A 25,428-nucleotide genomic window follows, 5' to 3' on the forward strand; every position below is an offset into this window, starting at 1 on the left:
GAGCCTATGTTGAACACCAGTTCGAACAAAACTTGTTCTTTGGTGTTCGGGGCTAAAAGCTAATAAAGCTCATACCAAGCACTTGGTCTTCGTCCTTGCGCTTGTTCACTCCTTACAAATATGTGGTCGTTGTTTGCCCACGGAACAAGTAACAGTTTGCCATATCGATCTTTGTATCTATTTTATGTCTGTATGCACGTTTATACCTTTGTACGATGCATTCGTGACACACAACTATTGGAACGTGGTGGTTGTGGCGTTAACTGACCGATTGTGCGCATCGGAGTCACAACCAAGCCGCCATCGGAGACGATTACCTGCGAGACATCAACTGATCACTATGAGCCTCGTCTGCACCATCGGCACCAGGATCAGGGAAAAGACCAGGCTTGTGGGAAAGTTGGCGATCGAGCGGACAACTGCCCAGCAAGCACGGTTGCAGAGACAGCGGGCATTGATGGGAACGAGCTCCAGCAAGTTGGATCTGCTCATGACGGAAGACTCGACAAACACCTGTAAGTCACCCAGAACCGCTACAAGTTACCGCGGGCTGCACAGGATGCAGTTGATGCGTTATAAGTCGGACGGTTGCTCCGAAAGTGGCACAAGAAAGGGGTTGGGTCGTCTCGTTAGAGCAATTCATCGTGGGCCTTGAGCGGGTGAGCGCTGACACTCGCGCTTGTCGATTGCTCAACACCGCGCAGACGAATTTGACATTGACGACGTTCAGCTGGACTTTAAGCCACTCTACCAATGCTTGCATATTCACGAGGTGCTGGAAAGGAGGGAAGAATTCAAAAAGTCGTACGAGGAGAATCGGCATGTGAGTTGCAAAGCACATTGCCTGCGAATAGGCTCTGCGATCAATCCTCGCACGATTAGATGGCGCGCTCGGCATTCCATCGCTTCATCAGATTGTCGACTCTACTTGGATTCCAGCACCATTTCTAATGCAATCGTCACTGTCCGCTTTGTCGATGGCTCCACCAGCATCAAGCCCAGCTCGTACTTGACACCAAGCTTGTCTTTGACGAGAAACTCGAAAATTTCTCGACCTATCTGAACGACATTGTTGGGTTCTTCATCATCGAGGCAATGATCCTAAACACAACCCAAAACTTTCGCTCCCGCGGAAACGTCGGTATCGAGCGAGTTGGAGGGCGTACGACTGCATATAACTCATTGCCCGGTGGACAGCACGCGGGGCATGTGCAGCATTTGATGGCACCAACCATGGCAGCAACCGAGCTGCCCCACCTACTCTCGGGCTCATCAGAACTGTGTGAAAACTCAGATTGAGGGCCTCTGGAAAATGGCTGTCGAGAAGATCAATCTGGTCATCACAGAGAGCCTGCATGACTGCCAGAATCCAAAGCTGTTCCTCAACATCAAAGTCATGGTGGGGGTGTTCATACGAACCATCGAGGTAGGCCCTCCTCGTTTGACGAGCGCGCATATGCACTGTCGCGGTCAGATACGACTGTTGTCAGCAGATCTGTCACATCTGGACAGAGGGTAGGAACGACAGATACAGATGAATGAGGCTCGCTCGATTGAGATCGTCGGCTCACAAGCGGACTACAATCTAGGGATATGGATACGCCGTCAACAAGCTGACGGATCTGATCGTCTCGCTGTTTGATCGATACGCCGAGTTGATGAAGTTGAGCTGCTGCGAAACCATTATCAAGGTTTGGAATTGCCAGGCTGTGTCAGTGCCAATCCTTGACGAATCGCATAGAGCTCACCGTCCACATTCCGGTCGCTCTCTGCACGATGCCACGCGGTGGGGCACATTCGCTTTGCAGATCATCGAAGATGATGAATATGCGCCTCTCGTCGTTCAAACACCTGAAGAGCTCAAAGACGTCAACGCGGCATTCAAGTACACTGAGACCTCCAAGATTGCGACCACCAGGTCTGTATGTGGTATTCAGCAGCCAGGCTTTGCCGAGAGCGTCTTGCTCGGGCAGGTGTGCGCAATGGATTACTCATTTCCTACCGCAGATTCCCGCGCTCGCTGCCGTTTTCCAAGGGATTCATCCTGTGCTGCAGCAACATCAAGGAGTTTATCGATGTGTTCTATCGGTTTGCTGAGAGCTTCTCAAAGCAACACACGGCCATGGACGACGTCATCAAGAAGGTATCCCATGATCACTGTGAATTTTGAAGCGCAATCCGTGGCAGCCGGTCGCGAGAGTTCTCCATGGTGTTGGCATATTCCATGTTGATGCTTATGCATTCCCTTCGATATTCGGATTTGCTGTTGACGGTAGGCTTTGGACGAGCTTCTCCAAAGACAACTCAACTCGGCGATCCTGGATCAAATTATGATCAGCAATCTGTCGCAGGTGGTCCAGATCATAGTGAACATCGGATTCATATGCCAGGCATGCAAGGAATTTGAGGAGATGATCGAGAAAAAGTAATGCAAGGCACTATGAAGCTTGGGACCGGGTGGAGTAGTTATCGTGGCAATGGCGGTGTGGAATATCCAGCGACCGACGTCCGAGAAGGTGGCAGCCAGAAAAGCTGTGCCTGGATGACAATGGAGCGGGATCCGGATGACTGGAGGGCTGTGTCTGGATGGCTGAAGCGATGTGTCCATTGTTTTTTGCATTCTGGCTCTCTCGCCAAATGATTTGACTTGACACATTGTCCGATTCTGCGACTGCCCCGATATCGTATCCCAGCTCAAACAGCAAACCCGGTACAGTCACACTCCAGGCAACAAAAACGTTCCAGGAGACAATCAATGTGGCCGAGAAGCGGATATTCGAGCTCCTCAACACCAAGATTGACGATTTCTTGGAGCTCGCTGACTATGAGTGGTGAGGATGTGTCCATGAATGGCGTCTATGAAGGTGTCTGTGAATGGCTTCTGTGGATGGCATGTGTCGATGCTGGCCTTCATTCAATCAACCCTCGGCGACACGAAGCTAGCCTGACATGGTGTTTTCGCTTCATAGGGAGGCAGTAGAGTCTAATGATTCACCCAGCCCGTATTTACTCGGTAAGTGAGCATCGAGCATCGAACATCGAACAGCGACGACATCAAGCGCCAGGATCGATTCCATCTGCTGGCTAACCGCAGTCTCTCTCAGAGTTGGTCAACTACCTGACCAGTGTGATCACGTCAACACTGTCGAACCTGACGCCGAGTCTCAAATCGTACCTCTACTTTGACTCGTTTGGTCATCTGGGCCGGGCACTGAATGTGAGTTTTGGTTTCGTGGTTGTCCAGAGGCGGGGGGGTCCTGAAAGGTCCATATGCGACACGGCAGTTCAGGAGTCGCCTGTACAGCGCCTGAGCTCAACATCTTCATGAGTAGATTTCCATCAGGATAACAAATTGGCATGCATGTTGTATGGTGATGACGACTGATGTGCGTTGCCATGTGAATGCAGGGTCTATGGCTGAACCCATCCGTCAAGATCATCAGCCTTGGCTTTGTCAGGACATTCAAAATCGACGTGCTGTTCCTCAAGACCTTTGTCAAGGGTCTGGGTGACATTGAGATCGGCGATGCGTTCGTGGAACTGGATCAGGTCCGGGATTCTGAATGGCGTGCAAACCGAAGTCAGGCTCGAAGCGGGCGGAGCACCGGTGACTGGGATACAGCATGGCTCTGACCTGACTCAATGGCGCCTCTGGCTGTGCTCGCGCCTGTAGACTATCGAGTATCTGCTTTCGGAGCGGTACGAGGACTTTCTTGATGCGGCCGTCCGCAGTGCCAAGTACAATCGCATCAAGGTTTCGAACGCAGTCGTTCTGCTGGAAAAGTGAGTACATGTACGGCGGCTGCGGTTCCGAGAGAGCGACGACTGTATTTTGGGTGGATCCAAGGTTGCAGGAGATGCAAGACTCACAGCTGTCTCTACCGATCCTGCACCCCTTGGTTGACAGACTCAAAGGACCAGATGTTGGCGTCTTCTCGAAAGTGTCGGCTCACGAAGCCGCCAGGAAGCGACACATTGCAGGAGTGATCAAGTCGATCAATGCATCGCAAAAGTCGGCATCGCCCGGCAAGTCCATGTTTGGCTAGCCACCAGCCTGCCACCGAGCAGGGCAACGCTGTGGCCACGGAGGACAACGACAACAGCCACCCACGGCGCCCAGGCAGCACCCCGAATACAGACAGATTCGGGTCGGTCTGATGCAGCGGGTGGATGCAGGAGGCGCTGGCCAGTCATTGCGGGCATGGACAAATCGGGCCTGGGACGCATGGTGACAACACGCAGGGTGGCGTGCTGTGACTGCCCATGACGGGCACTGGCAAAGGACACTGGCAAAGGGCACAAACTGCGGCTGATCCTCCTGCGGACAGACAGGGCGTGCTGAGTCTGCGCCTGTGGGTCTGCGTCTGTGGACACGATCGCAAGTCTGCGCTGATAGACGGACGAGTCGATGCAGATGAACAGGTGCGGGACGATGGATGGCAAATCAAGTACCCGACCTCGCTTGGCATCGCATGGCATCGCCGAGCGAGAGACCGAGGGCTGGCTCGAGCCGGCTCGACCCGCGCTTGTGGCCGACGCGCCGATTTGTCCGTCTTGCCGAATGCGGCCGCGGTGGTGTGACTCACGGTTCCACCGCCTCAAAAGGCCAACCTGTCGCCCGTTTCCGTCTTGGCCCCTCGCTGCTCCATCATCCGGCTCCTCCATCGTCCGGCTGCTGCGTCGCTCGGCTACTCCGTCATCTGGCTGTTCCATTGTCCGGCTGCTGCGTCGTTCGGCTACTCCGTCATCCAGCTGCTCAAGTGTGACTCCGTTCTTGGCTCTCCCTCTTCCCCTCAGCCACTCGCCGATTCTCGCCTCGATCTCTGCCCCGCATCATGATGGGTGGAAAAGCCACGTATTCGCTCGACGAAGTCCAGGAGCACCACACCGCCAAGTCGCTCTGGCTGATCATTGACGATCAAGGTTAGTCCCGTGGCTGCCCGAGTCCATCGCGATCCCCTGCCTGGCTCCATCGCGATCCCTGCCTGGCTCCATCGCGATCCACTGTCCCCATTGCCTGCTCCCACATCGCATCCACGCTGCCTGCGTATCCGTGCCTTCGATCCTTGGCATCGGAGACGGCCGGCGAGGATCCGCCGATGCCGATACTGCCGTCCTTCGGTCATCGAGATCCCTGCCGTGTCGTGGCTGCTTCCACTCCTCGGCCGCGAACCTCTGCCCAGTAAACTTGTCTGGTTTGTGTTTTCCCGCCCATCCTGGCGCTGTTCTGACTGATACTTTGCCGCGCTCCTCGATAGTCTACGACCTCACCGAGTTCCTCTTCGATCACCCCGGCGGTGAGGAGTACCTCTTGCAGTATGGCGGCCAGGACGTCACCGAGGTCATGAAAGACAAGATCCTGCATCTGCATTCCGATGCTGCCTACACCCTCCTGGAGCAGTACCATATCGGGTCCGTCGATCGCAGCCAGACCAAGAAACCTGCCTCCGCCCGTCCCGTCGCCACCCAACAGGCGTCGACACCCCTGCACATCTCCTCGAAGGAAAAAGTCAAGTTCATCGACATCACCAAGCCCATGCTCACCCAGGTCTGGAACGGCAACTTCTCGAAAGAGCTTTATGTCCAGCAGGTCCACATCCCGCGACACTGCTCCGGCTCGGCTCCTCTCTTTGCTTCGCCATATCTCGAGATCTTCTCCAAGACACCTTGGTATGTCATCCCCGTCTTCTGGGCACCCGTCATCCTCTACAACATCTGGTACTGCTCCTTCAAGTACAGCCCGGTCGAAGTCGCGGCCCTGTTCGCCCTTGGCCTCTTCCTGTGGACCTTCATCGAGTACTCGCTCCACCGCTTCATCTTCCACATCGACGAGCTCCTCCCCGACAACCGCGTTGCCATCACCCTCCACTTTCTGCTCCACGGCATCCACCACTACCTTCCCATGGACAGGTAACGGCTCTCCTCGATTGAATGCAGCCTCGATCATGTACATCCGCTGGCCACCTGAGTGCGATCAGCCTGATGCCGCTCAAATCGGCCATGGCCTGCATGCTGTACCAAGTCGCTTGCTCGATCGACCGTGTGGACCCACTGCTTGCCGTTTGCTGCTTCTCGTTCGATGCAGTCCAGTGCAACCTTGCTTTGAACAGGACTACGTGGTAGTGCCGAACCACTTGCTTTCCCGCCAGCATATCGCTGCCTGCCGCGGCGGTTCGTTAATCCGCATATTCGTGCTCTGCCTATCCTACAGACTTCGGCTCGTGATGCCGCCTGCGCTCGGCCTGGCGCTCTCTCTTCCCATCTGGTATCTGTACCATGTCGTGCTCACGCCTTACATTGGCGCCGGTGCCATCGCAGGCTCCTACACTGGATTTGTGCTCTACGATATGATGCACTGTAAGTCTCGGCCGAATGCTGCGTAAGATGAGTCCGTATCCGCCTGTATCCGCGGCCGTAGCACTCATCGCATATTTGCCCGCGCAGACTATCTCCATCACGGCAAGCCTTATGGCGACTACCTCAAGGAGATGAAGAGTTACCACTTGGACCACCACTACAAGGTAAGCGCGCAAGGCAGTGGCGCCAGAATATCGCCGCATCGGTGCATGGGGCCCTCTGTTTCGTTCGAGTCGCTGACCCATGACGTATACCATCTCATGCCCATCCAAAAGAACGCTCACCTCGGCTTTGGCATTTCTTCCAAGCTCTGGGACATTGTGTTCAACACCCTTTTGGTCTGAAGATGCGGTCGACAGCATATTTCTATTCGCACTTGCCTTATATTCATGAAATAGAACGGGAAACCCTCCACTCTAGGCGGTGCCCCATGGCTTCATTTAATCGTGGCCGTTACTGGGACCAATGAGTGTAGTTTGCTGCCCCCCCCCACCCAGTCTGCTGCTGCAATTTGAGGCTTGGGCACGGATTTTGGCTTGGGCGCATTGAAGCAACAACAGTGCGCTTGAGCGACGGCATGGGCTGGAAAGTAGAGCAACAAGCACCGGGGTTCCTAAGAACGGACATGAAGTCTAACCTCGATGATGCCAGCAAGGGCTTGTTTTTGTTGTATTTGGCGTTCAATACACTCGCTATATTCAGTATTTAGTGGCGTTGTACCGATCGAATCGCCAGTGGTAATTGGCTGAGAGAATTATCGAGTGACACTACGGCTTGGCAACTACGAACTTCACCTGGAAGAGGAAGTAAGCGACAAACCTCCTGTTCCTCAACAGCGCGGATGGCAAGTGGCAGATTCTGCTCAACATCGACGGACTTGCGCACTGGTTCCAACAGACAACCAGATCGGCGCGGCACGAAGAGATCCAGCTCTAGGATCTGTCGTGACTCGAGATGCAGCAGCCGAGGCACTCTTCTGGATCTGCGTTTCATTCCCGCGTTCCAGAGAACCTTCGGGCTATCGCAGGGGAATGCACACAATCATCTGCGGGCTCATCCTGAGGGAGTATCACCAGCGACATCACCAGCCAGCACAGCACAGCACAGGCATTGTGTCAGGCAGTGCGCACATCGACAAAAAAATTCGTCTCCGAAGAGACAATCCACTCAAGATATGCTTGTCATCCTTGCGCAGGGAGCCATGCTAATCTTCTCTGTATCGTTCCAATTTTATAATTTGTCAGGTATTTCACTGACAATCGAGTCTCCCATCCGCCTGGCTATACATGCTATGTCTCGCCGTGCCGCTGTTTCAGCGGGTTTGTATCACGCTGTGCTCTGATCGCTCCCGGCAACACTGTCCAGGATGTTGATGCAAGATCAATCACCCAGTCACCCAGTCACCCAGTCACCCAGTCACCCAGTCACCCAGTCACCCAGTCACCCAGTCACCCAGTCACCCACACCCATTTGGTGTTGTTCATGTCAATGTATTGCTGTTGGTTGCTCGCATTGTCGGTCGTGCATATGCCATGTGTGCGTCTCGATGCTGTGGCGGCCATCTGCGGGCTGTGCCTTGGAGCGATGATGGGGTGCGCTCTCATCGGAACAGATTGGCATGCCAACAATCACAGCCGATTGCACCGATCCGCCGGCATCGTGGCTGGATCGGCAATCAACCGCCGATCCCTGGACCAGAGCCGATCAATTCACTGGGGCCACCAGCACCAGCACCAGCACCAGCACCAGCACCAGCACCAGCACCAGCACCAGCACCAGCACCAGCACCAGCACCAGCACTCGCATCCGCATCCGTCACGGGTTGAACAGCATCGGGTTGGATGGTTTTGGGTTGGCATCGCTGCCGCCGCCAAAGAACGCTGGATTGAGGCCCAGTGCCAGAGGCAGCGATGGCGTTCCCGATGTCTTGAGAGCTTCGGCCAGAGCCCCAATCTGCGAGCCGGTCAGGCCGGTCAGGCCGGTCGCGGTTCCATTGAGGCCCATAGCATTTCCTGTTAGCCCGAGCGGCGGGAGGCCAGCAACGCCGAAGCCTGACGCACCCAGGCCAGACACGCCCAGTCCTGCACCGAGCGCCCCGAGTGCCCCAAGCGCTGCAAGGGGTGTCGGTGCTGTTGTGAGGAGTGAACAAGCGCAAGGACGAAGACCAAGTGCTTGGTATGAGCTTTATTAGCTTTTAGCCCCGAACACCAAAGAACAAGTTTTGTTCGAACTGGTGTTCAACATAGGCTCAGACATGCAGGGCTATTTATAGACCGGGAGAAGGTCGAGGGGCAAAAGTGGGCGAGAAGGGTGGAGCATCACAGAGAAGCGAGAAGGGGGTGCGAGAGTGGCTGGTGTGCAAGCGAGAGAGGCTTGGCACAGCCCGGGGACATGTGCCGAGCGGTGGGGGAGGCAGGAAACCAGTAGACGCGGGTGGCAACGGCGCGTGCTCATGCATGGGGGCAAACAAACACGTGGGGACTCATGATTGGTGCGGAGGGAGAGAGCATGCGGGACAATCTCATTGGTCCGTTGTGATGCTGGTCATCACACTATCTCCTCCTTAAACTACGGCGTGTTCCATCTTGAGTTCTCCTGGGGCCAGGCTTGTCTGGGTAGCGTCGGTGGTACTCCGCGGCCACCGTTGGGGCAAAGACAATGTCGGCGGGCTCCCAACTTCGATCGGTGACCGGGTAGCCTTTCCAATCGATGAGATAGTGCAGCTTTCCGCGCACGAACTTGGAGTCTAAGATCTCTTCGACCTCCCACTCCAAGTTCCCATCGATGACCACCGCAGGGGGCGGCGCTTGCACCCGACCCGGAAGCGAGTTCTTCTTGTAGGGCTCAAGAAGAGACACATGGAACACCGGGTGCACCTTTATGTCCTTTGGCAAGTCCAGGCGGAAAGCCAATGTCCCGACGGCCTCGAGGATGGTGAATGGTCCAATCCTCTGGTAATCCAGCTTCTTGCTTGGGCGAGTGGTGCTGATGTTACGAGTCAGCACCCAGACTTGATCGCCCGGACGCAAGTCGGGAGCCTGGGACCTCCGGAGATCTGAGAAGTGCTTGTAGTCAGACTTTGCCTTCTCAAGATTCTCCTTCAACAGTGCCAGGTTCCGCTGGAGATGTTCAACCCTCTCCGTGGCAGAGGGAACATCAGGGCCGCCAGCGATAACGGGGACTTCGAACCTTGGGTGGAACCCATAGGTTGCCAAGAATGGCGAGGCATGTGTTGACGAGTTCTCGAGGTTATTGTAAGAGAACTCGGCCAACGGCAGCAGCTCGGCCCAGTCATCTTGCTGATACGACGTGTAACAGCGCAGGTATTGGTTGATGACCTGGTTGACCCTCTCAGTCTGTCCATCGGTCTGGGGATGGAAGGCCGTGGACAGACTGGTTTGGATCCCGAGCTGCGTGCAGAGTGCCTTCCAGAACCGAGAGGTGAACTGACTTCCTCGGTCTGAAACCACTGTGTCGGGGAGGCCATGGAGACGAAAGACATTGTCGAGGAACAGTGACGCAGTCTCCTCCGCCGACGGCAGTGAACGCCAGGACATAAAGTGTGCCATCTTTGTGAGGCTGCATACCACCACAAAGATGCAGGTGTGACCCTTGGACTTTGGCAGATCAGTGATAAAGTCCATGGTCAGTGTCCCCCAGGGTCGATCGGCTGTCTGGAGTGGCAACAGGAACCCAAACGGCTTGTGTCGCGGAGCTTTCGAGCGTGCACAGGTGTCGCACGTCGAGACGTACTCTTTGACATCTTTCCGATAGGTTTGCCACCAAAACTGTCGCGATACCAGAGCCAGAGTCCGTCGGATGCCTGGATGACCCACAGCGACTGGGTCATGGCACGACTTGAGCGCCGGAACTCGGCACGACTCTGGGACCACAATCCTGTTCTGGAAGGTGAGGTACTGGCCATTCCAGACGAACTTCGGGTCACGACGGTATTTGTCTAGACCGGGATCCCGAGCCTGCTCTTCGGCTATGAGCTGCAGCAAGTCCACAGGGTCACTGCGACTTGCAACCGAAGAGCGGGCGTCTCTGCTTCGGAGCACGCGTATCACCGCGGCAGGATCGAGAAGCAGAGGCGGATCCCTCGACACGGAGGCCGACGAAGGGATGTAGTCCGAGCGACGAGACAGGGCATCGGCCTTGCCGTTCCTCGCACCAGGACGGTACTGGATGCGGATGTCGAACCGAGACAAGAACTGGGACCACCGTGCATGGCGCTGGTTTAGGATGCGAGCCGTCGCCAGGTACTCCAAGTTCTTGTGGTCGGTCAGAACGGCAACGGGATGCTGGGCGCCTTCGAGGTAGTGTCGCCACGCCTCGAAAGCCTCCTTGATCGCCAACAGCTCTTTCTCGTATATGCTGTAGTTACGTTCAGCATTCGAGAGTGTCCGCGAATGGAACGAGCAAGGATGAAGGCGATCATCAGCACCCCGCTGGGAGAGCACGCATCCAAGCGCAAAGTCCGACGCATCTGACTCTACGACGATGTGATGATCATGCACGTTGGGAACACGTGTGGACTGCTGCGCGTGATGCACCGTGAGTCATGTTTGTTTGTCTTGGCGTGTATTCCCTGATTGGCTGGCGCCGATGACTCTTACTTCGCCTCCGACTGCGCTGTGCTTCGCCCCTCTCTCTAGCAGCTCCGCCTCCCTCGCACCCCCATCTCGTCCCTCGTTTGTCGCTCCACCCCTCTCGCCCACTTTCGCCCTTCGGTTTCCCTCTTGGCTATAAAGCCCCTCCTTTCTTGCACCCATTTTGTATCTGCAGTTCGAACAACACTTGTTGTTATCTGATAAGTCGTAATATAGCTTATCGTTGTTCGCCAAGCACCTGGTCGTCCAGTGTCGTTGCTTGTCGTGGTCCTCACATATTGTTCGAACTCCCTCTCTCTGTCTGACCACCTGCTTGGCTGAGGCTTCGTTGCTGCCCTCATCCTTCTATTCTCTGTTGTCTTCCCTGCATCCTCGCTCCCCACTTTCAAAGCCCACATGGACCAACTCCAGGCCCAAATCGTTGCCCTCCAGGAGGAACTGGTTCTCCTCCGGACCACACATTCTTCCGCCGCCCCACAGCTCCCGCACATGCCGACCCCGGACAAGTTCGACGGCACCAGGTCAAAGTTCCGCCCCTTCGTCAACCAGTGCCGCCTGCTCATGATGCTCCAGGCATCCAGGTTCCCGTCCGAGCAAGTCAAGGTGGGTTACGTCTTGAGTTTGCTCACTGGTCCGGCCCTCCAGTGGGCGACTCCCTTGATCGAGTCGAACGATCAAATCCTGCACTCGTTCGACTCGTTCATGGAACGCTTTCGCCAAGCGTTTGACGATCCCGACCGCACCCACACTGCCGAGCTGCTCCTTTCCTCCATGGCACAGGGCAACCGCTCGTGCATGGATTATGCCTCAGAGTTCCTCCGCGTTGCCGCCGACCTTCCCTGGAACGACGAAGCCAAGATCTCCGCCTTCCGCCGTGGCCTGTCGAGGGAGATCAAGCAGCGCCTCTCCTTCATCGACCCTCTCCCTCTCCGCTTGGTCCCGTTCGTCGAGCGTTGCCTCAAGATCGATGCACGCATCATCGAGCTCAACAACGAGCTCCGAAACACTGGCCCTGTTTCCTTCGGCACCCAGGCCTTCAACTCCCGCACCCCGTCCTTCCAGCCGCCCGCCCAGGAGCCTCCGGTTCTCTACTCCGAGCCGATGCAGATCGACGCCGCCGTCGTCAGCCGCCTGACCCCCGAGGAGAAGAACCGCCGCTTCCAGGAGCGCCTCTGCTTCCGCTGTGGCAAGCCCGGCCACGTCGCCAAGTCCTGCCCCCTCAAGTCCGGCTCCCGTGCTCCCGCCTCTGGTTCCCGCTTCCCCGGCTCCCGTCCTCAGGCTCCCGGCTCCCGTCCCCGTTCGAAGGTTGTCCGAACCATCGTCTACGATGATGGTGAGGAGGAACACTTCGAGTCGGGAAACGACCAGGCCCAGATCTAAGTGGAGGCTTAGATCTGGAGCCGTCTCCCCTTCCTCCAGAAGCAAGCGTCGATGGTAAGGAGCATGAGGTAAGTGTCGAACGCATGGCTATGTGTGGAATGATCAATGTAGTCGGTGGTGGATCGCACTCTGTCAAACCCGCCTCTTCTAAGGGCACATCTGGCTCCCAGATGTCTTTGACAGAGCTCCCGATCTCCACACCACCTGCGAACTTGGTCATCTGCTCGAACCATGCTGCCGACACTGATCTCTGCTCCGAGCCTTCTTCGTGCGTCTCGTCGAATTCTTCGTCTTCTCCCGTTTTCTCCGCTTCTCTTGTTCTCCCTTCTGGTCGCTCCCTCTCTTGCCAACTTCTCGTCGATTCTGGTGCCTCCGGCAACTTCATCGACGAGAGCTTTGTTGACCGCTTCTCGGTCCCCCTCGTTTCCAAATCCACTCCCCTCCCTGTCCAAGGTGTCGATGGCCAGCCACTTTCTTCCGGCCCCATCACTTTTGAGACGGAACCCCTCAAGATTGTTCTTGGGGACTACACTCAACACCTTTCCTTTGATGTCATTAAGTCTCCCCACCAACCTGTTATCCTTGGCTATCCCTGGCTGCAGTCCATCGAACCTAGGTTCCACTGGGCTCGTGGACTCCTTTGCCTTCCCCGTCCTGCAAACCACATCCTCAAGGTTGTGGATGCCTCTTCCCTCCCTTCCGTTTCTTCCGTTTCTCCTTCTCCCCTTCCTCTTGTTGGCGACACACCCAATGTTTTCCCTCGTGCCTCTACCGACACCACTGTGGTGCTCGCTTCTTCGCCTCGCACCGTTTGTACTCGCGAAGATGATCAGAATAAAGTGATCGCTCAACGTTATTCTGATTGTGTTCCGAGTGAGGTGCCCTGTTCCTGTGCTGCTCGTCCTGGTCCCTCCGGTCTCGTCTCCGTCCGTCCTGGTCTCCCCGGTCCCGTTGCTCCCAGCCCCGCTCCTGTCCGTGTCCAAGCGATCAGGTACAAGTCGTTGGAGCAGTCCGTCCTCGACACACAGTCTAGCCCCGACCCCCTGACTGTGTTCCAAGTCCTCGTCCTTCCTGCCACCGATCCGGATCCGACGCCCCTCTCGACGTCGATCCCCGAGGAGTACAAGTCGTTTGGCTCAGTCTTCTCGAAGCAGGAAGCCGATTCGTTGCCCCCGCACCGGACGTACGACTGCCCGATCGACCTGGAGCCCGGCAAGACCCCCAAGTTCGGACCGCTCTACTCCCTGTCAGAGCCCGAACTCAAGGCCCTTCGTGAATACCTCGACGACAACCTCGTCAAAGGGTTCATCCGTCCTTCGTCCTCTCCCGCCGGTTCTCCGATCCTTTTCGTCAAGAAGAAGGACGGCTCTCTGCGTCTCTGCGTGGACTATCGCGCATTGAACACGATCACGGTCAAGAATCGTTACCCCTTACCGTTGATCAATGAGATGCTGGACCGAGTCCGGGACGCGAAGGTGTTCACGAAGCTGGACCTCCGCGGGGCCTACAACCTGCTGCGTATCCGCGCAGGCGACGAGTGGAAGACGGCCTTTCGCACTCGTTACGGCCAGTTCGAGTACTTGGTGATGCCCTTTGGACTCACCAATGCTCCGGCCACCTTCCAGCACTTCATCAACGATGTCCTTCGTGATGAACTGGACAACTTTGCGATTGCCTACCTTGACGACATTTTGATTTACAGCGCTGACCCCACTCAGCATGCAAATCACGTCAAGCAGGTCCTGGCCAAGCTCCAGGCTGCAAAGTTGTACTGCAAGCTGGAGAAGTGCGAGTTCTCCAAGGACAAGGTCTCATTCCTCGGCTACGTCATCTCGCCCAAGGGTATCGAGATGGAACGAGCAAAGCTCTCCGCCATTGTCGACTGGCCCGTCCCCCGCAATGTCTCCGACCTTCGCTCCTTCATTGGGTTCTCGAACTTTTACCGTCGCTTCATTGACGGATATGCCAAGATCGCCGGTCCGCTCACGCTCCTGTTCAAGAAGTCCCAGGTCTTCCGCTGGTCCCCCGACGCCCACAAGGCTTTCCAGTCCCTCAAGGAAGCCTTCGTCTCCGAGCCCGTCCTTGCGCACCCCGACCCATCCAAGCCCTTTGTCGTGGAGTCTGATGCCTCAGACTTTGCGATCGGATGCGTCCTGTCCCAGCGCGGCTCCGATGGCCACCTGCACCCGTGCTCCTTCCACTCCCGCACGCTCATGGATGCTGAACGCAACTACAGCATCTATGAGAAGGAGCTCTTGGCCATCAAGGAGGCTTTCGAGGTCTGGCGACACTACCTCGAAGGTGCCCAACACCCAGTCCAAGTCCTTACCGACCACAAGAACTTGGAATACCTGGCGTCGGCCCGCATCCTCAACCAGCGACACGCCCGGTGGTCGCAGTTCCTGTCTCGGTTCGACCTCCGGATCCAGTACCTCCCCGGTCCAAAGAACGGCAAGGCCGACGCTCTCTCCCGCCGCCCGGACTACGTCCCTCCGTCCGCACCTGTGTCCAAGGAGCCTCCCCCGTTGCTGCCACCTTCGTCGTTCGCCTGTGCCGTCCGTCGCTCCTCGGATGCAAGTTCCACTCGCCCTGTGGACTTGCTCAAGCTCATTGCCGAGGAGCAACCCAAGGACCCGTCCCTGGACCAGCTCCGCAACGATCCCAAGTATGTCCTGAAGGATGGTCTCCTCACCTTCATGGACAAGATCGTTGTGCCCGAGTCGTGTCGAGTCCCCGTCCTCAAGTCATGCCACGATCCTGTCGCTGTTGGACATCCTGGCATTCGGCGGACTCGGGCACTGATCTCGAGGCAGTTCTGGTGGCCCTCAATCCGCAAGGATGTCCAGGCTTATGTCTCGACGTGCGACACTTGTGCACGCTCGAAAGTCCCTCGACATAAGCCGTTTGGATACTTGCAGCCCCTCCCGACGGCATCGCGACCCTGGTCTCTGGTGACGATGGACTTTATCACCGACCTCCCCGAGTCCAACGGCAAGACTTGCATCTTTGTCGTCGTCGATAGCCTGACCAAGATGGCCCACTTCCTTCCCTGTCGGTCCCTCCCAAGTGCCGAGGAAACAGCGTCGCTGTTCCTCGACAACATCTTCCGTCTCCACGGTCTCCCGGACAACATCGTCTCGGACCGAGGAAGCCAGTTCACCTCGCGGTTCTGGCAGGCCCTGTGCTCAGAACTCGGCATCAAGACCAGTCTGTCCACGGCGTTCCACCCCCAAACCGATGGACAGACTGAGCGGGTCAACCAAGTCATCAACCAGCATCTCCGCTGCTACACCTCGTACCAGCAGGATGACTGGGCGATGCTGCTCCCGCTCGCCGAGTTCTCATACAACAACCTCGAGCACACCTCGACCAAGGCCTCCCCGTTCCTGGCGACTTACGGCTTCAACCCTCGATTCGAGTCTCCGGTCCTTCCTTCCAGCCTCGATGTCCCCTCCGCGACCGACCGAGTCGAACACCTTCAGCACAACTTGGCGTTGCTGAAGGAGAACCTCGAGAAGGCCAAGGCGGACTACAAGCGCTTTGCGGATGCCCACAAGTCCGACGCTCCCAAGTTCGCTCCTGGCGATCAAGTCTGGGTCCTAACACGCAACATCAAGACCACCCGTCCAAGCAAGAAGTTGGACTACCAGCGCATCGGACCCTACAAGATCGTCGAAGCCATCGGTTCCCTCGCCTTCCGCCTCGACCTTCCCAAGGATCTCAAGATCCATCCGGTGTTCCATGTCTCCCTCCTTGAGCCCCACAAGTCGAACACCCTCCCCGGCCGCATCCAAGACCCTCCTCCGCCAGTCCGCGTCGACGACCACTTGGAGTATGAAGTCCAGGAGATCCTCGACTCCAAGCTGGTCCGCGGTAAGTTGAGCTATTTCGTTGATTGGAAGGGCTACTCGACTGATCATCGCAGCTGGGAGCCCGCCAACTACGTTAACGCTCCCGACAAGATAGCCGACTTCCACCGCCGGTACCCCGACAAGCCTGGACTTATTGTTCGCAGGAGTGGCCGTAGTTTGGGGAGGGGATGATGTGATGATCATGCACGTTGGGAACACGTGTGGACTGCTGCGCGTGATGCACCGTGAGTCATGTTTGTTTGTCTTGGCGTGTATTCCCTGATTGGCTGGCGCCGATGACTCTTACTTCGCCTCCGACTGCGCTGTGCTTCGCCCCTCTCTCTAGCAGCTCCGCCTCCCTCGCACCCCCATCTCGTCCCTCGTTTGTCGCTCCACCCCTCTCGCCCACTTTCGCCCTTCGGTTTCCCTCTTGGCTATAAAGCCCCTCCTTTCTTGCACCCATTTTGTATCTGCAGTTCGAACAACACTTGTTGTTATCTGATAAGTCGTAATATAGCTTATCGTTGTTCGCCAAGCACCTGGTCGTCCAGTGTCGTTGCTTGTCGTGGTCCTCACAGACGAACGGCTTGGATGGGTCCGGATGCACCAGAACGGGCTCCGAAACGAAGGCATCCTTCAAGGATCTGAATGCTTTATCGGCTTCGCGGGACCACTGGAAGCCATGCGTCTTCCGGAAGAGCCGAGTCATGGGCCCCGCGATCTTTGCGTATCCATCGATGAAGCGTCGATAGAAGTTCGCAAACCCGACAAAGGATCGAAGATCCGAGATGTTGCGCGGTATGGGCCAATCCAAGATCGCAGAGAGCTTGGATCGCTCCATACCGATGCCCTCGGGCGAGACCATGAAACCAAGGAACGAGACCGAGGTTTTGGAGAACTCGCACTTCTCCAGCTTGCAATACAGCTTTGCAGCTCGGAGCTTCGAGAGGACCTGCTTGACGTGCTCTACATGCTGCGACGGGTCAGCACTGTAGATCAAGATATCGTCAAGATACGCAATTGCGAACTGGTCCAACTCGGTGCGCAGGACGTCGTTGATGAAGTGCTGGAACGTCGCTGGCGCGTTGGTGAGCCCAAAGGGCATCACCAAGTACTCGAAGTGCCCATATCGAGTACGGAAAGCTGTCTTCCACTCGTCCCCGGAGCGGATGCGCAGCAGATTGTAGGCTCCACGAAGGTCCAGCTTAGTGAACACCTTCGCGCCTCGAAGTCGGTCCAGCAGCTCGCCGATCAGCGGTAAAGGGTAACGGTTCTTTACCGTGATACCGTTCAGTGCGCGGTAGTCAACGCAAAGACGAAGTGAGCCGTCCTTCTTCTTGACGAAGAGGATTGGCGAGCCTGCTGGGGACGACGAAGGACGAACGAATCCCTTGGCAAGATTCTCGTCGAGATAGTCACGCAGAGCGTGAAGTTCGGGCTCGGACAGTGAGTACAGAGGCCCGAACTTTGGCGACTTGCCCGGCTCCAAGTCAATGGGGCAGTCGTAAGGGCGATGCGGAGGCAAGGAGTCAGCTTCCTGTTTAGAGAAAACAGACAGGAAGTCCTTGTACTCCGCAGGCACTTCGACAGTCGCAGTGCTCGGCTCGTCAGTGGGCAGGACATGGACCTGAAAGATGGTCAGGGGTTGCGTTCCATGCCTGCATGCATCCAGAGACTCGCGCATCGAGCGGTAATCAATGCTGCAGACGCGGAGAGGAGCGTCCGAGCTGAGAGGAGGGGCGTGGACAAGGTCAGAATAATGTTCGACGGTTACTTTATTCTGAACAATGTCCGAAGAACAAACAACAGGAGGAGGTACATCAAGGAGGGAAAGAGAACTGACAGCAGGAGAAGGGGTTTGGGAAGAGCGAAGGGGTTCGGGAGGAACAAGACAAGAAGGGGAAGACGAAGGTGGGAGCGTAGGAGAGGAGCTTAGATCAATCAAAGGAGTGGAATCATCAAGAAGGGGAGTGACATTGGAAGGAATTTTACAAGACGAAAGGGAAGAGGTGCATGGAGAGGGGTCGGAATCAACAGAAGGAGGGAGACAAAGAAGACCGCGAGACCAGACAATCTTGGGCTCGGCGGTGCGCAACCAAGGAAAGCCAAGGATAAGTGGTTGATGTGGAGACCTGATCACATCGAACCGAAGGCGTTGCGAGACGTCCCCGAGAATCACCTCGAGTGGAGCAGTCTCGCGGAGGATGGGGCCAGACGACAGCGGCTTACCATCCACGCCTTCCACTGCCAAGGGCGAAGCCTTGGAGCAGGTGGGGACAGAGTGTCGAGCAACAAAGTCCTCGTCGATAAAGTTGCCAGAGGCACCAGAATCGACAAGTCCTTCGCACGACAGAGAATCACCAGAAGGAAGACGAACAGCGACGGGAACAACCAACGAGCAACGACGAACAGACGAAACACAAGACTTTGGTTCGGTACCAGCTTCGGCACCAGGGTTGCGGCTAGCACAGACAGTTAACTTTGCCGAGGGTTGGCAGGACAGCTCAGGTATTTGCACCTGTGGATGAGGTGCAGTTCCCAGTGACACCAGAGGTGCCACGGGTACTATGCCAGAGCTGAGAGTGTCCGCCGGTCCAGAGGCAAGGCGAAGCTGTCCGCACATCACTGCTTCCCCAGTACTTACCAAAGGCACCTTACCAATGTCTTCACTTTCGGAAGGCGGTGGGCACGGCTCCGGTTCAAGGCCTTCACTTAGAACCGGGCCTGGTCGTTTCCCGAACTGAAGTCTTGCACTTCTCCATCCTCGTAAACGATGGTGCGGATGATCCTCGGGCCGGGAGGTCCAGGGGGCGGTCCGGTAGCTCTGGTAGATCCAAACTTGACGGGGCAGTTTCGTACCAAGTGGCCCTTCTTGCCACAGTACAGGCAGAGTCCAAAGCGGCGGCGGCGTTGTTTCTCCTCGGCGGTCAGGGGTCCAGAGACGGCAGAGTCCACTTGCATGGGCTCGGAAACAATGTAGGAGGGGTGCGGCGGAGCGAGGACGGGCGCGGGAGCGATGGCGGGAACGGCAGCGGAGGCGGAACCAAAGGCGAACTGGGAAGACCGGTAGCGGGCAGGCGTGCTTCGGCGCTCTTGACGGCGCTCGCGGATTCGTGCATCGAGCTCGTTACAAAGCTCGATGTACTCCTCCAGATCTCGTGGCAGAGGGCGAACTCGCGAAAGTTCGTCTCTGACATCATCCGACAAGCCAAGTCGGAAGAACGAGATCTTTGCACCGTCGTTCCAAGTCGTATCGGCGGCAATACGAAGGAACTCGGATGCATAGACTGCGCACGGGCGGTTGCCCTGAGACAGTGTGGTGATCACTGACTCGGCAGTCCTGGCCCGATCAGGGTCGTCAAACACTTTGGAAAAGCGTTCTAGGAAATCGCCAAAAGAGTTGAGTCGGGGATCACCCATCTCAAGCATCGGAGTCGCCCACTGGAGAGCCGGTCCAGTGAGCAGACTAATGACGAATCCGACCTTAATCGGGTCAGCAGGGAACCGGTGGGGCTGCATTCGTATATACAGTTTGCACTGATTTACGAATGCCCGGAACCCTTGCCGGTTACCGTCGTAACGGTCCGGCATCTGCACGCTGTACCCAGCGGCAGGAGCATCGCGAGCTGTCCGGAGCTCGGCGAGCTCGGCCTCCAAGGCACGGAGGCGGTCCACGAGGGCAGGATCCATGGCGGGACTGGGACTGGGACTGGGAAAAAAAAAAGCGAGGAGGTTCAAGAACAGGAGAGCGAAGAGGGCTCAGACACAAGTGTGCTTGAGGTTCGGACAGGACTAGGAAAGGGGCGGGGCTAGGAGCGGAAGATACCAAGCAGGTGGTATCAGTAGAAGAGAGTTCGAACAAAGTGTGAGGAGTGAACAAGCGCAAGGACGAAGACCAAGTGCTTGGTATGAGCTTTATTAGCTTTTAGCCCCGAACACCAAAGAACAAGTTTTGTTCGAACTGGTGTTCAACATAGGCTCAGACATGCAGGGCTATTTATAGACCGGGAGAAGGTCGAGGGGCAAAAGTGGGCGAGAAGGGTGGAGCATCACAGAGAAGCGAGAAGGGGGTGCGAGAGTGGCTGGTGTGCAAGCGAGAGAGGCTTGGCACAGCCCGGGGACATGTGCCGAGCGGTGGGGGAGGCAGGAAACCAGTAGACGCGGGTGGCAACGGCGCGTGCTCATGCATGGGGGCAAACAAACACGTGGGGACTCATGATTGGTGCGGAGGGAGAGAGCATGCGGGACAATCTCATTGGTCCGTTGTGATGCTGGTCATCACAGCTGTCGATGCTGGCGCGCTTGAGGGCTCCAGGCCAGCAAGCAGCGATGACAGGCCCGCCAGATTTGGCACCAGGGGCGTGCTTTCGGCCCCCGAAAAGGACGCTGCGCCACCAGGCGCTTGGCCCAGCATCGGCGATTTGCGAGATGACGGATCTGCCTCGTCCTCGAGCTTGCGCTTCTTGGCGGGACCGATGTCGGCCGCATTGGCGGTGGTGCTTGAGGCTCCTGTCGCTATGGGTTCCGGAGGGGGTGTTCGGGACCCTGATGACGAAGCTGCCTCATGGAAACACGAGGGATGGTAGACCTGTTGATGGCCGCGAATCACAGGGAGATGGATGTTGAACACAGATTGTGTGAGCCGGCTGACGGGTCAAGTTGGCTGAAGTCGCTCTCATTCAGCAGATCATATCGCTCCCAGTCGGCAGATCATATCGCTCTCATTCGGCAGATCGTATCGCTCCCCATCTCCAGAGCAACCGAAAAAAACAAACAAAGCGCCGCCGATACCGACCTTGTCGTCCTTGCGCATGGCATCCTTGAGCATCCACAGTTCCTGCTCGTCGTCCCAGACTTTTTCGAGCTTCTCTTTGCACACAGTGCAGAACTCGTCGTCGCCGAGCGCAGGGATGTTGACGATCTCTTCGGGTTTGACGTCTTCCTGCTTCTCCGTCGGGAAGAAGAAGGACTGGACTGTAGTATTGAGCCGGATGAAAGAAACAAACCCGGTGAACGACGGAATGTGAGTACATTGGGCAGCCGCTCGTCTGCAGCTGCCAGAAGCCTGGCGGCGGACGACAATCATGAAGCGCCACGGGTCTCCCATCGCCACTGCCTTTGCCGTCTCGGCCCTCGCACGCGGCTCCTTGGTCGAGTCATACCATTGGTTTTGATGGGTACATCTCGCTCGTCCAGCCAGTCCTGTTCACCGAGGTACCAGTCCCGCGAGACAGACTTCTTGCCCTTTTCTTTGGCACGGCGGTTTTGTCTGAAATGCCAGTCGAGGTGGAGATCCATTTTCTCTTTCGAGGCCGGATTGCGTGGGTATCGAAGTCCACACTGCTTGCATTGAAGCTCCAGTGCATCGTAAATGATGTCCGCGGCACCTGGGATGCGTCTTCGGGAATGGCAAGATCGGTGGGGGAGGAGTGGTGAGAGATACCGTCAGTATTCAGGACAAGAGCACAGGGCAGAGGGTACACCACCGGCATGCGACCGGCGATGATACGACGATCAACCCTCAATCACCATCGTTGACTCATGCCGCGACGCTTACTGGGCGATTACTTCGCTTCTCAGATCTAGTTTCGGTAGCTGGTCGGACGTGAGAACAGGTCGATTTCTAGCCGAGTTGGGCGCCCATGATGGAGTTGGAGCGGGAATGGCGACAGGAACGGGGGCAGGGACGGGCATGGGTATGGGCATTGGCGCAGGGGCTGGAACAGGAACGGGGCCAGGGCCAGGAATCGGCACAGGCATCGAGTCGGGCGCCGGGACCATGGTGCTTGCGCCTGGCCGTACATCCATCAGGTTGAGTTGCCGCAGCCTCTCGGCAATGTCTGCGACTGCCATTGGCGAAAGCGGCGCAGACTCGACGTATCGCAGAAGCTAAATTGTCGGGAGGGAAGGGAAGGGAGTCGGGACCAGGACGGACAGCAGTTAGACTACTACATGTGCTCTTTCTTTCCCACACTTGAGATCGCCAAGCAAACGGGTAGTGCTGGGTTCTAGGTTGAAAGAAATCCAAAGTTCTGCTTTCTCCAGAAGACCGAGCATCGTGGGAGGACACCGCGCAAAGTGATTGAGGTCCGGGTTCCCACGGATGTGTCGGGTGTGAGGACGCCCGTTCACTTGGAGCATCCACCAGGGAGGCAAACGCATAGCCTACCTCGGTCAGAAGCTGAATCTGTGTATTATTCAGTGAATCCATGGGATTCATGAGGGCATACTGCTGCTTGGTCTCCAGCAGTCGACTGATATCCTGGAGCAGGGCTCCTTGGCCCGGCAACCATGCCATTTGCATGGGATCAACGGGGCCGTTCTGGGGCGAGGGCACGGGCACGGGCATGGGCATGGGCATTGGCGGGGCACCGCGGGGATTCTGTTTGCAAGTTGGGAGTAGTTGTTTGTGCAGGGTTGGGGTTGGAGGGGCAGGTGTCGAATTGCGTGCCGTTTGGACGGATCCGGTTGGTGTTTGTGGCAGAGTCCAGGATTCATTCCGGGAACATCGAGCAGATTCGTTTTTGCAAGCGAGTGCGTTCGGCCGTCCGCAATGCCGATGCAAGAACCAGCGAAACGCCGATCGAGCGAATCGAGCGAATCGAGCCCGGACCGAGAGACAGTGTATCGGGAGACAGACACGCGGACAAGTAGACACGGATGGTGAACGGAAAGACAGAGATGCATGATGAATATCTTGATGTGATACAGTTAGCTGCCGCAAAGCAGGGCTGCAGCAGGGGAGACACTGAGATAACGACGGCATTCTCATTCAAAGACAATCAGGGGATGGGCGATCGGGGCATTTGAAGGGCACGGATGGAGCCGATCAGGAGCAACCGACACCTCAAAGCGGGATGTGATTCAAAGATCAAGGAGAAATTGCCCCAACACAGAGAGCTCAAGTGCTGAGAAGGGCCAACGCAATATCAAATGCGGTACGAGCGCAAGGAGATGAAACAGGCACTCAAGCAAGCATCAATGTCAAGGCAAAGATTGAGAGTATAGAAGGCTAAGCAGTCAAAACAAAACAAAACGGCAACAGGCTGGCACGAAGCCGGCGAGGTCGTTCGAGTCCAAGAGGTATGCGCAGGGTGTCATTGCACGATATACAGTCTGATTCGAGTTAAACCATGGGTATCGGCAACGAGCACCCGCACTGCCTTTGATCGGCGAGACTCAGAGCAAGCCCGTTTATGAGGCTCTTCCTTTCGTGAATTATTGCTTCTCGTCGTTTATTGATTTACGGGATAGCAAGGGGGGGAAAGGGACTCCAAGGGGAGTACCCGGCGCACACCGGACCGGGGAAGAAAGGAAAGGACAACAAAGATGGCCACTTACCGGGTTGGGTCTAGCGTCGAATCCAGGGTTCGGGTACGGAGCCGGGCGTGCATCGCTGCATACAGAGCAATAGCGAGTTTCTGGATTAGGACTTGGCTCTGGTGACGGCCACGGTGTGACGACTGCTTCCGAACGAGCATCGGGATACATACCGGTGACGGGAGGGAGGGGCGTTGTCGTGTCGTCCGGGCTGGTTGGACGATATACGCAGTTAATTGCTGACCCAGAGGGGATGTCCACCGACACAGACACAGAACACTCTATCCGCTCGGTTTGTTCTGCGTGACAGCAGCTCCCTACCATGTAGTGCGGATTGACGTGGATGCCTTGCGGCTGGAATCTGGTACCGGCTGAGTCACGTACCATGCGGGGATCTTGGGGCGGCTGAGGGCCGCGCGGCATGCCGTTTGAGCTGCTGTGCCGCAGGTAGTTGTCGATCTGGGCAAGCACGTTGAGGGGGAAGATGGGCTTTGCAGGCTGGCGCCAGGTGCTGAAGAGCCGACGCATCTTCTCGCGGTCGGCAAGATCCATGACCTCGTAGGATGAGATGAATGACCGAGCGAGATTGTGGGAGAACAGCTCGGCATAGCGCTCAGGATGGTTCTTGCAGATTGAGTCCATCAGGTACAGCGCCGGCAGCTTGAACCTTGGTCGAGCCTATAGGGTGGCGAGAAGGAGGGAGCGGAGGTTTGGCGCAGACAGCGATATGATCAGAGGGGCGCAAGGCAGAGCAGAGCAGAGCTGAATGACATCGAGTACAAGCCTAAATGGCATCGAGTGCGACGATGACGAGTCACCGTGCTGCTGCTGAGCCCTTCAGCCAGTACTTACATTCTGGATTTGAGCCTCGATCGCTTGGACGATGCCAGGCGCAGCATGGGCATTTTCGCGAGCAATGATGGTCAGATGGGTGATGATGGGCCGGGAGTTGATGGTCAGGTCGGCGAGCGAGGCTCGGTACTCTTGGCGGATTTGTTCGATTGTGTCGTTCATGGCGGTTGTGCGTGGTGAGCGAGTGTGGTTGCTGGAAGGTATGTGGGTGTGAGAGCGGTCGCAAGCACCGGTGCGAGGTTCTGGTTGAGCAGAAAATGGGGGGGAGCAAGACCCAAGCGGGCGATCTGAGGAACGAGGTTTTGTGAACGAGCGGGGAATCAATAGGCAGAAAAAACGAAGGGGAGGGCCGCCGGGTCAATAGAAAACCTGATCAGCACGAGCCGACAAGCAGACAGAGGAGGCGGGGTGAAAATGGCAGACCCAGGCAAAAGGGCGATGGAAATGGAGGCTTGAAGTCGTTCAAAGATGGGGGGGGGGCCAGAAGAGCAGATGGCAGGGTTGCCGAGGAGAGAGAGAGCGGTGCCCTTGAAGGAGTGATTGTGGAAGCCAACGATACGTCCACACCGACAACGCCTTTCCAAAACCAAAGACCAGCAGCTCGTTTGGATACCGACTTCACAGCAAGACGGAGAACCAGTGAATAGCGCTTGAGCGGCGTTTTTTTTTTATTCGCGGTAGGGAGAGGAAGTGAACAAAACCGAAGAGCGACGAGCGAGTTCCTCTTGCGAGCTTGTTATATTCCTGGCGATGGGCGATGGGCGCTGTGGCAGCGTGTGGAGAGATTGTGGAGAGATCGTGGAGATTGAGGAAAGGAGAATCGGTAAGTGATGGAGATAGAGATGGAGACGGGGGTGGAAAGCAGTCCGAGGCCGAGCAGAGGCAAAAAGAGAGGGCAGCGGCGATGGAGAGAAGGACGGCGGGGCCAGACGGGCGGACGGCAAAGGCGATTTCAAATGAGAAGAAAAGCAGGCGAGGGGCGAGAGGCGGGCGAGAGCGGGCGAGAGACAGGCGAGAGGCGCGAGCGAGACCGCGGTGACACAGCCGGGGTCGAT

The 25,428-nt window shown here is 56.7% G+C and overlaps 4 protein-coding genes across 4 annotated transcripts; 3 read left to right on the forward strand and 1 right to left on the reverse strand.

Moving 5' to 3' along the window:
- Nucleotides 1–340: 340 nt before the first annotated feature.
- On the forward strand, nt 341–4,269 carry BJ171DRAFT_600546 (exocyst complex subunit Sec15-like-domain-containing protein; the record flags this gene model as incomplete). Its single annotated transcript, XM_053115022.1, has 14 exons — nt 341–515; nt 705–823; nt 991–1,137; nt 1,295–1,426; nt 1,590–1,691; nt 1,809–1,918; nt 2,008–2,143; nt 2,277–2,425; nt 2,694–2,831; nt 2,970–3,013; nt 3,105–3,217; nt 3,409–3,549; nt 3,674–3,783; nt 3,908–4,269. The coding sequence occupies 14 exons, from the start codon at nt 341–343 to the stop codon at nt 4,044–4,046; spliced, it is 1,755 nt and encodes a 584-aa protein (XP_052964890.1). The 3' UTR covers nt 4,047–4,269.
- Nucleotides 4,270–4,643: 374 nt separating this feature from the next.
- BJ171DRAFT_512113 (uncharacterized protein) lies at nt 4,644–7,043 on the forward strand. The gene is made up of 5 exons (XM_053111636.1): nt 4,644–4,923; nt 5,259–5,910; nt 6,212–6,357; nt 6,445–6,521; nt 6,633–7,043. The coding sequence occupies exons 1-5, from the start codon at nt 4,836–4,838 to the stop codon at nt 6,699–6,701; spliced, it is 1,032 nt and encodes a 343-aa protein (XP_052964891.1). The 5' UTR covers nt 4,644–4,835; the 3' UTR covers nt 6,702–7,043.
- A 788-nt stretch (nt 7,044–7,831) lies between these two features.
- On the forward strand, nt 7,832–8,576 carry BJ171DRAFT_512117 (uncharacterized protein). The gene is made up of 2 exons (XM_053111637.1): nt 7,832–8,016; nt 8,058–8,576. The coding sequence occupies exons 1-2, from the start codon at nt 7,890–7,892 to the stop codon at nt 8,546–8,548; spliced, it is 618 nt and encodes a 205-aa protein (XP_052964892.1). The 5' UTR covers nt 7,832–7,889; the 3' UTR covers nt 8,549–8,576.
- Nucleotides 8,577–20,453: 11,877 nt separating this feature from the next.
- Nucleotides 20,454–24,535, reverse strand: BJ171DRAFT_583628 (uncharacterized protein; the record flags this gene model as incomplete). The annotated part of the gene is made up of 9 exons (XM_053114261.1): nt 20,454–20,789; nt 20,997–21,175; nt 21,364–21,599; nt 21,759–22,090; nt 22,371–22,583; nt 23,543–23,597; nt 23,695–23,732; nt 23,843–24,199; nt 24,374–24,535. 9 exons carry the CDS (start codon nt 24,533–24,535, stop codon nt 20,454–20,456), a joined length of 1,908 nt encoding a protein of 635 aa, XP_052964893.1.
- Nucleotides 24,536–25,428: the final 893 nt, after the last annotated feature.

The sequence above is a fragment of the Polychytrium aggregatum genome (assembly GCF_025602895.1).
Source record: "Polychytrium aggregatum strain JEL109 chromosome Unknown BJ171scaffold_28, whole genome shotgun sequence".
Taxonomy (NCBI): Eukaryota; Fungi; Chytridiomycota; class Chytridiomycetes; order Polychytriales; genus Polychytrium; species Polychytrium aggregatum.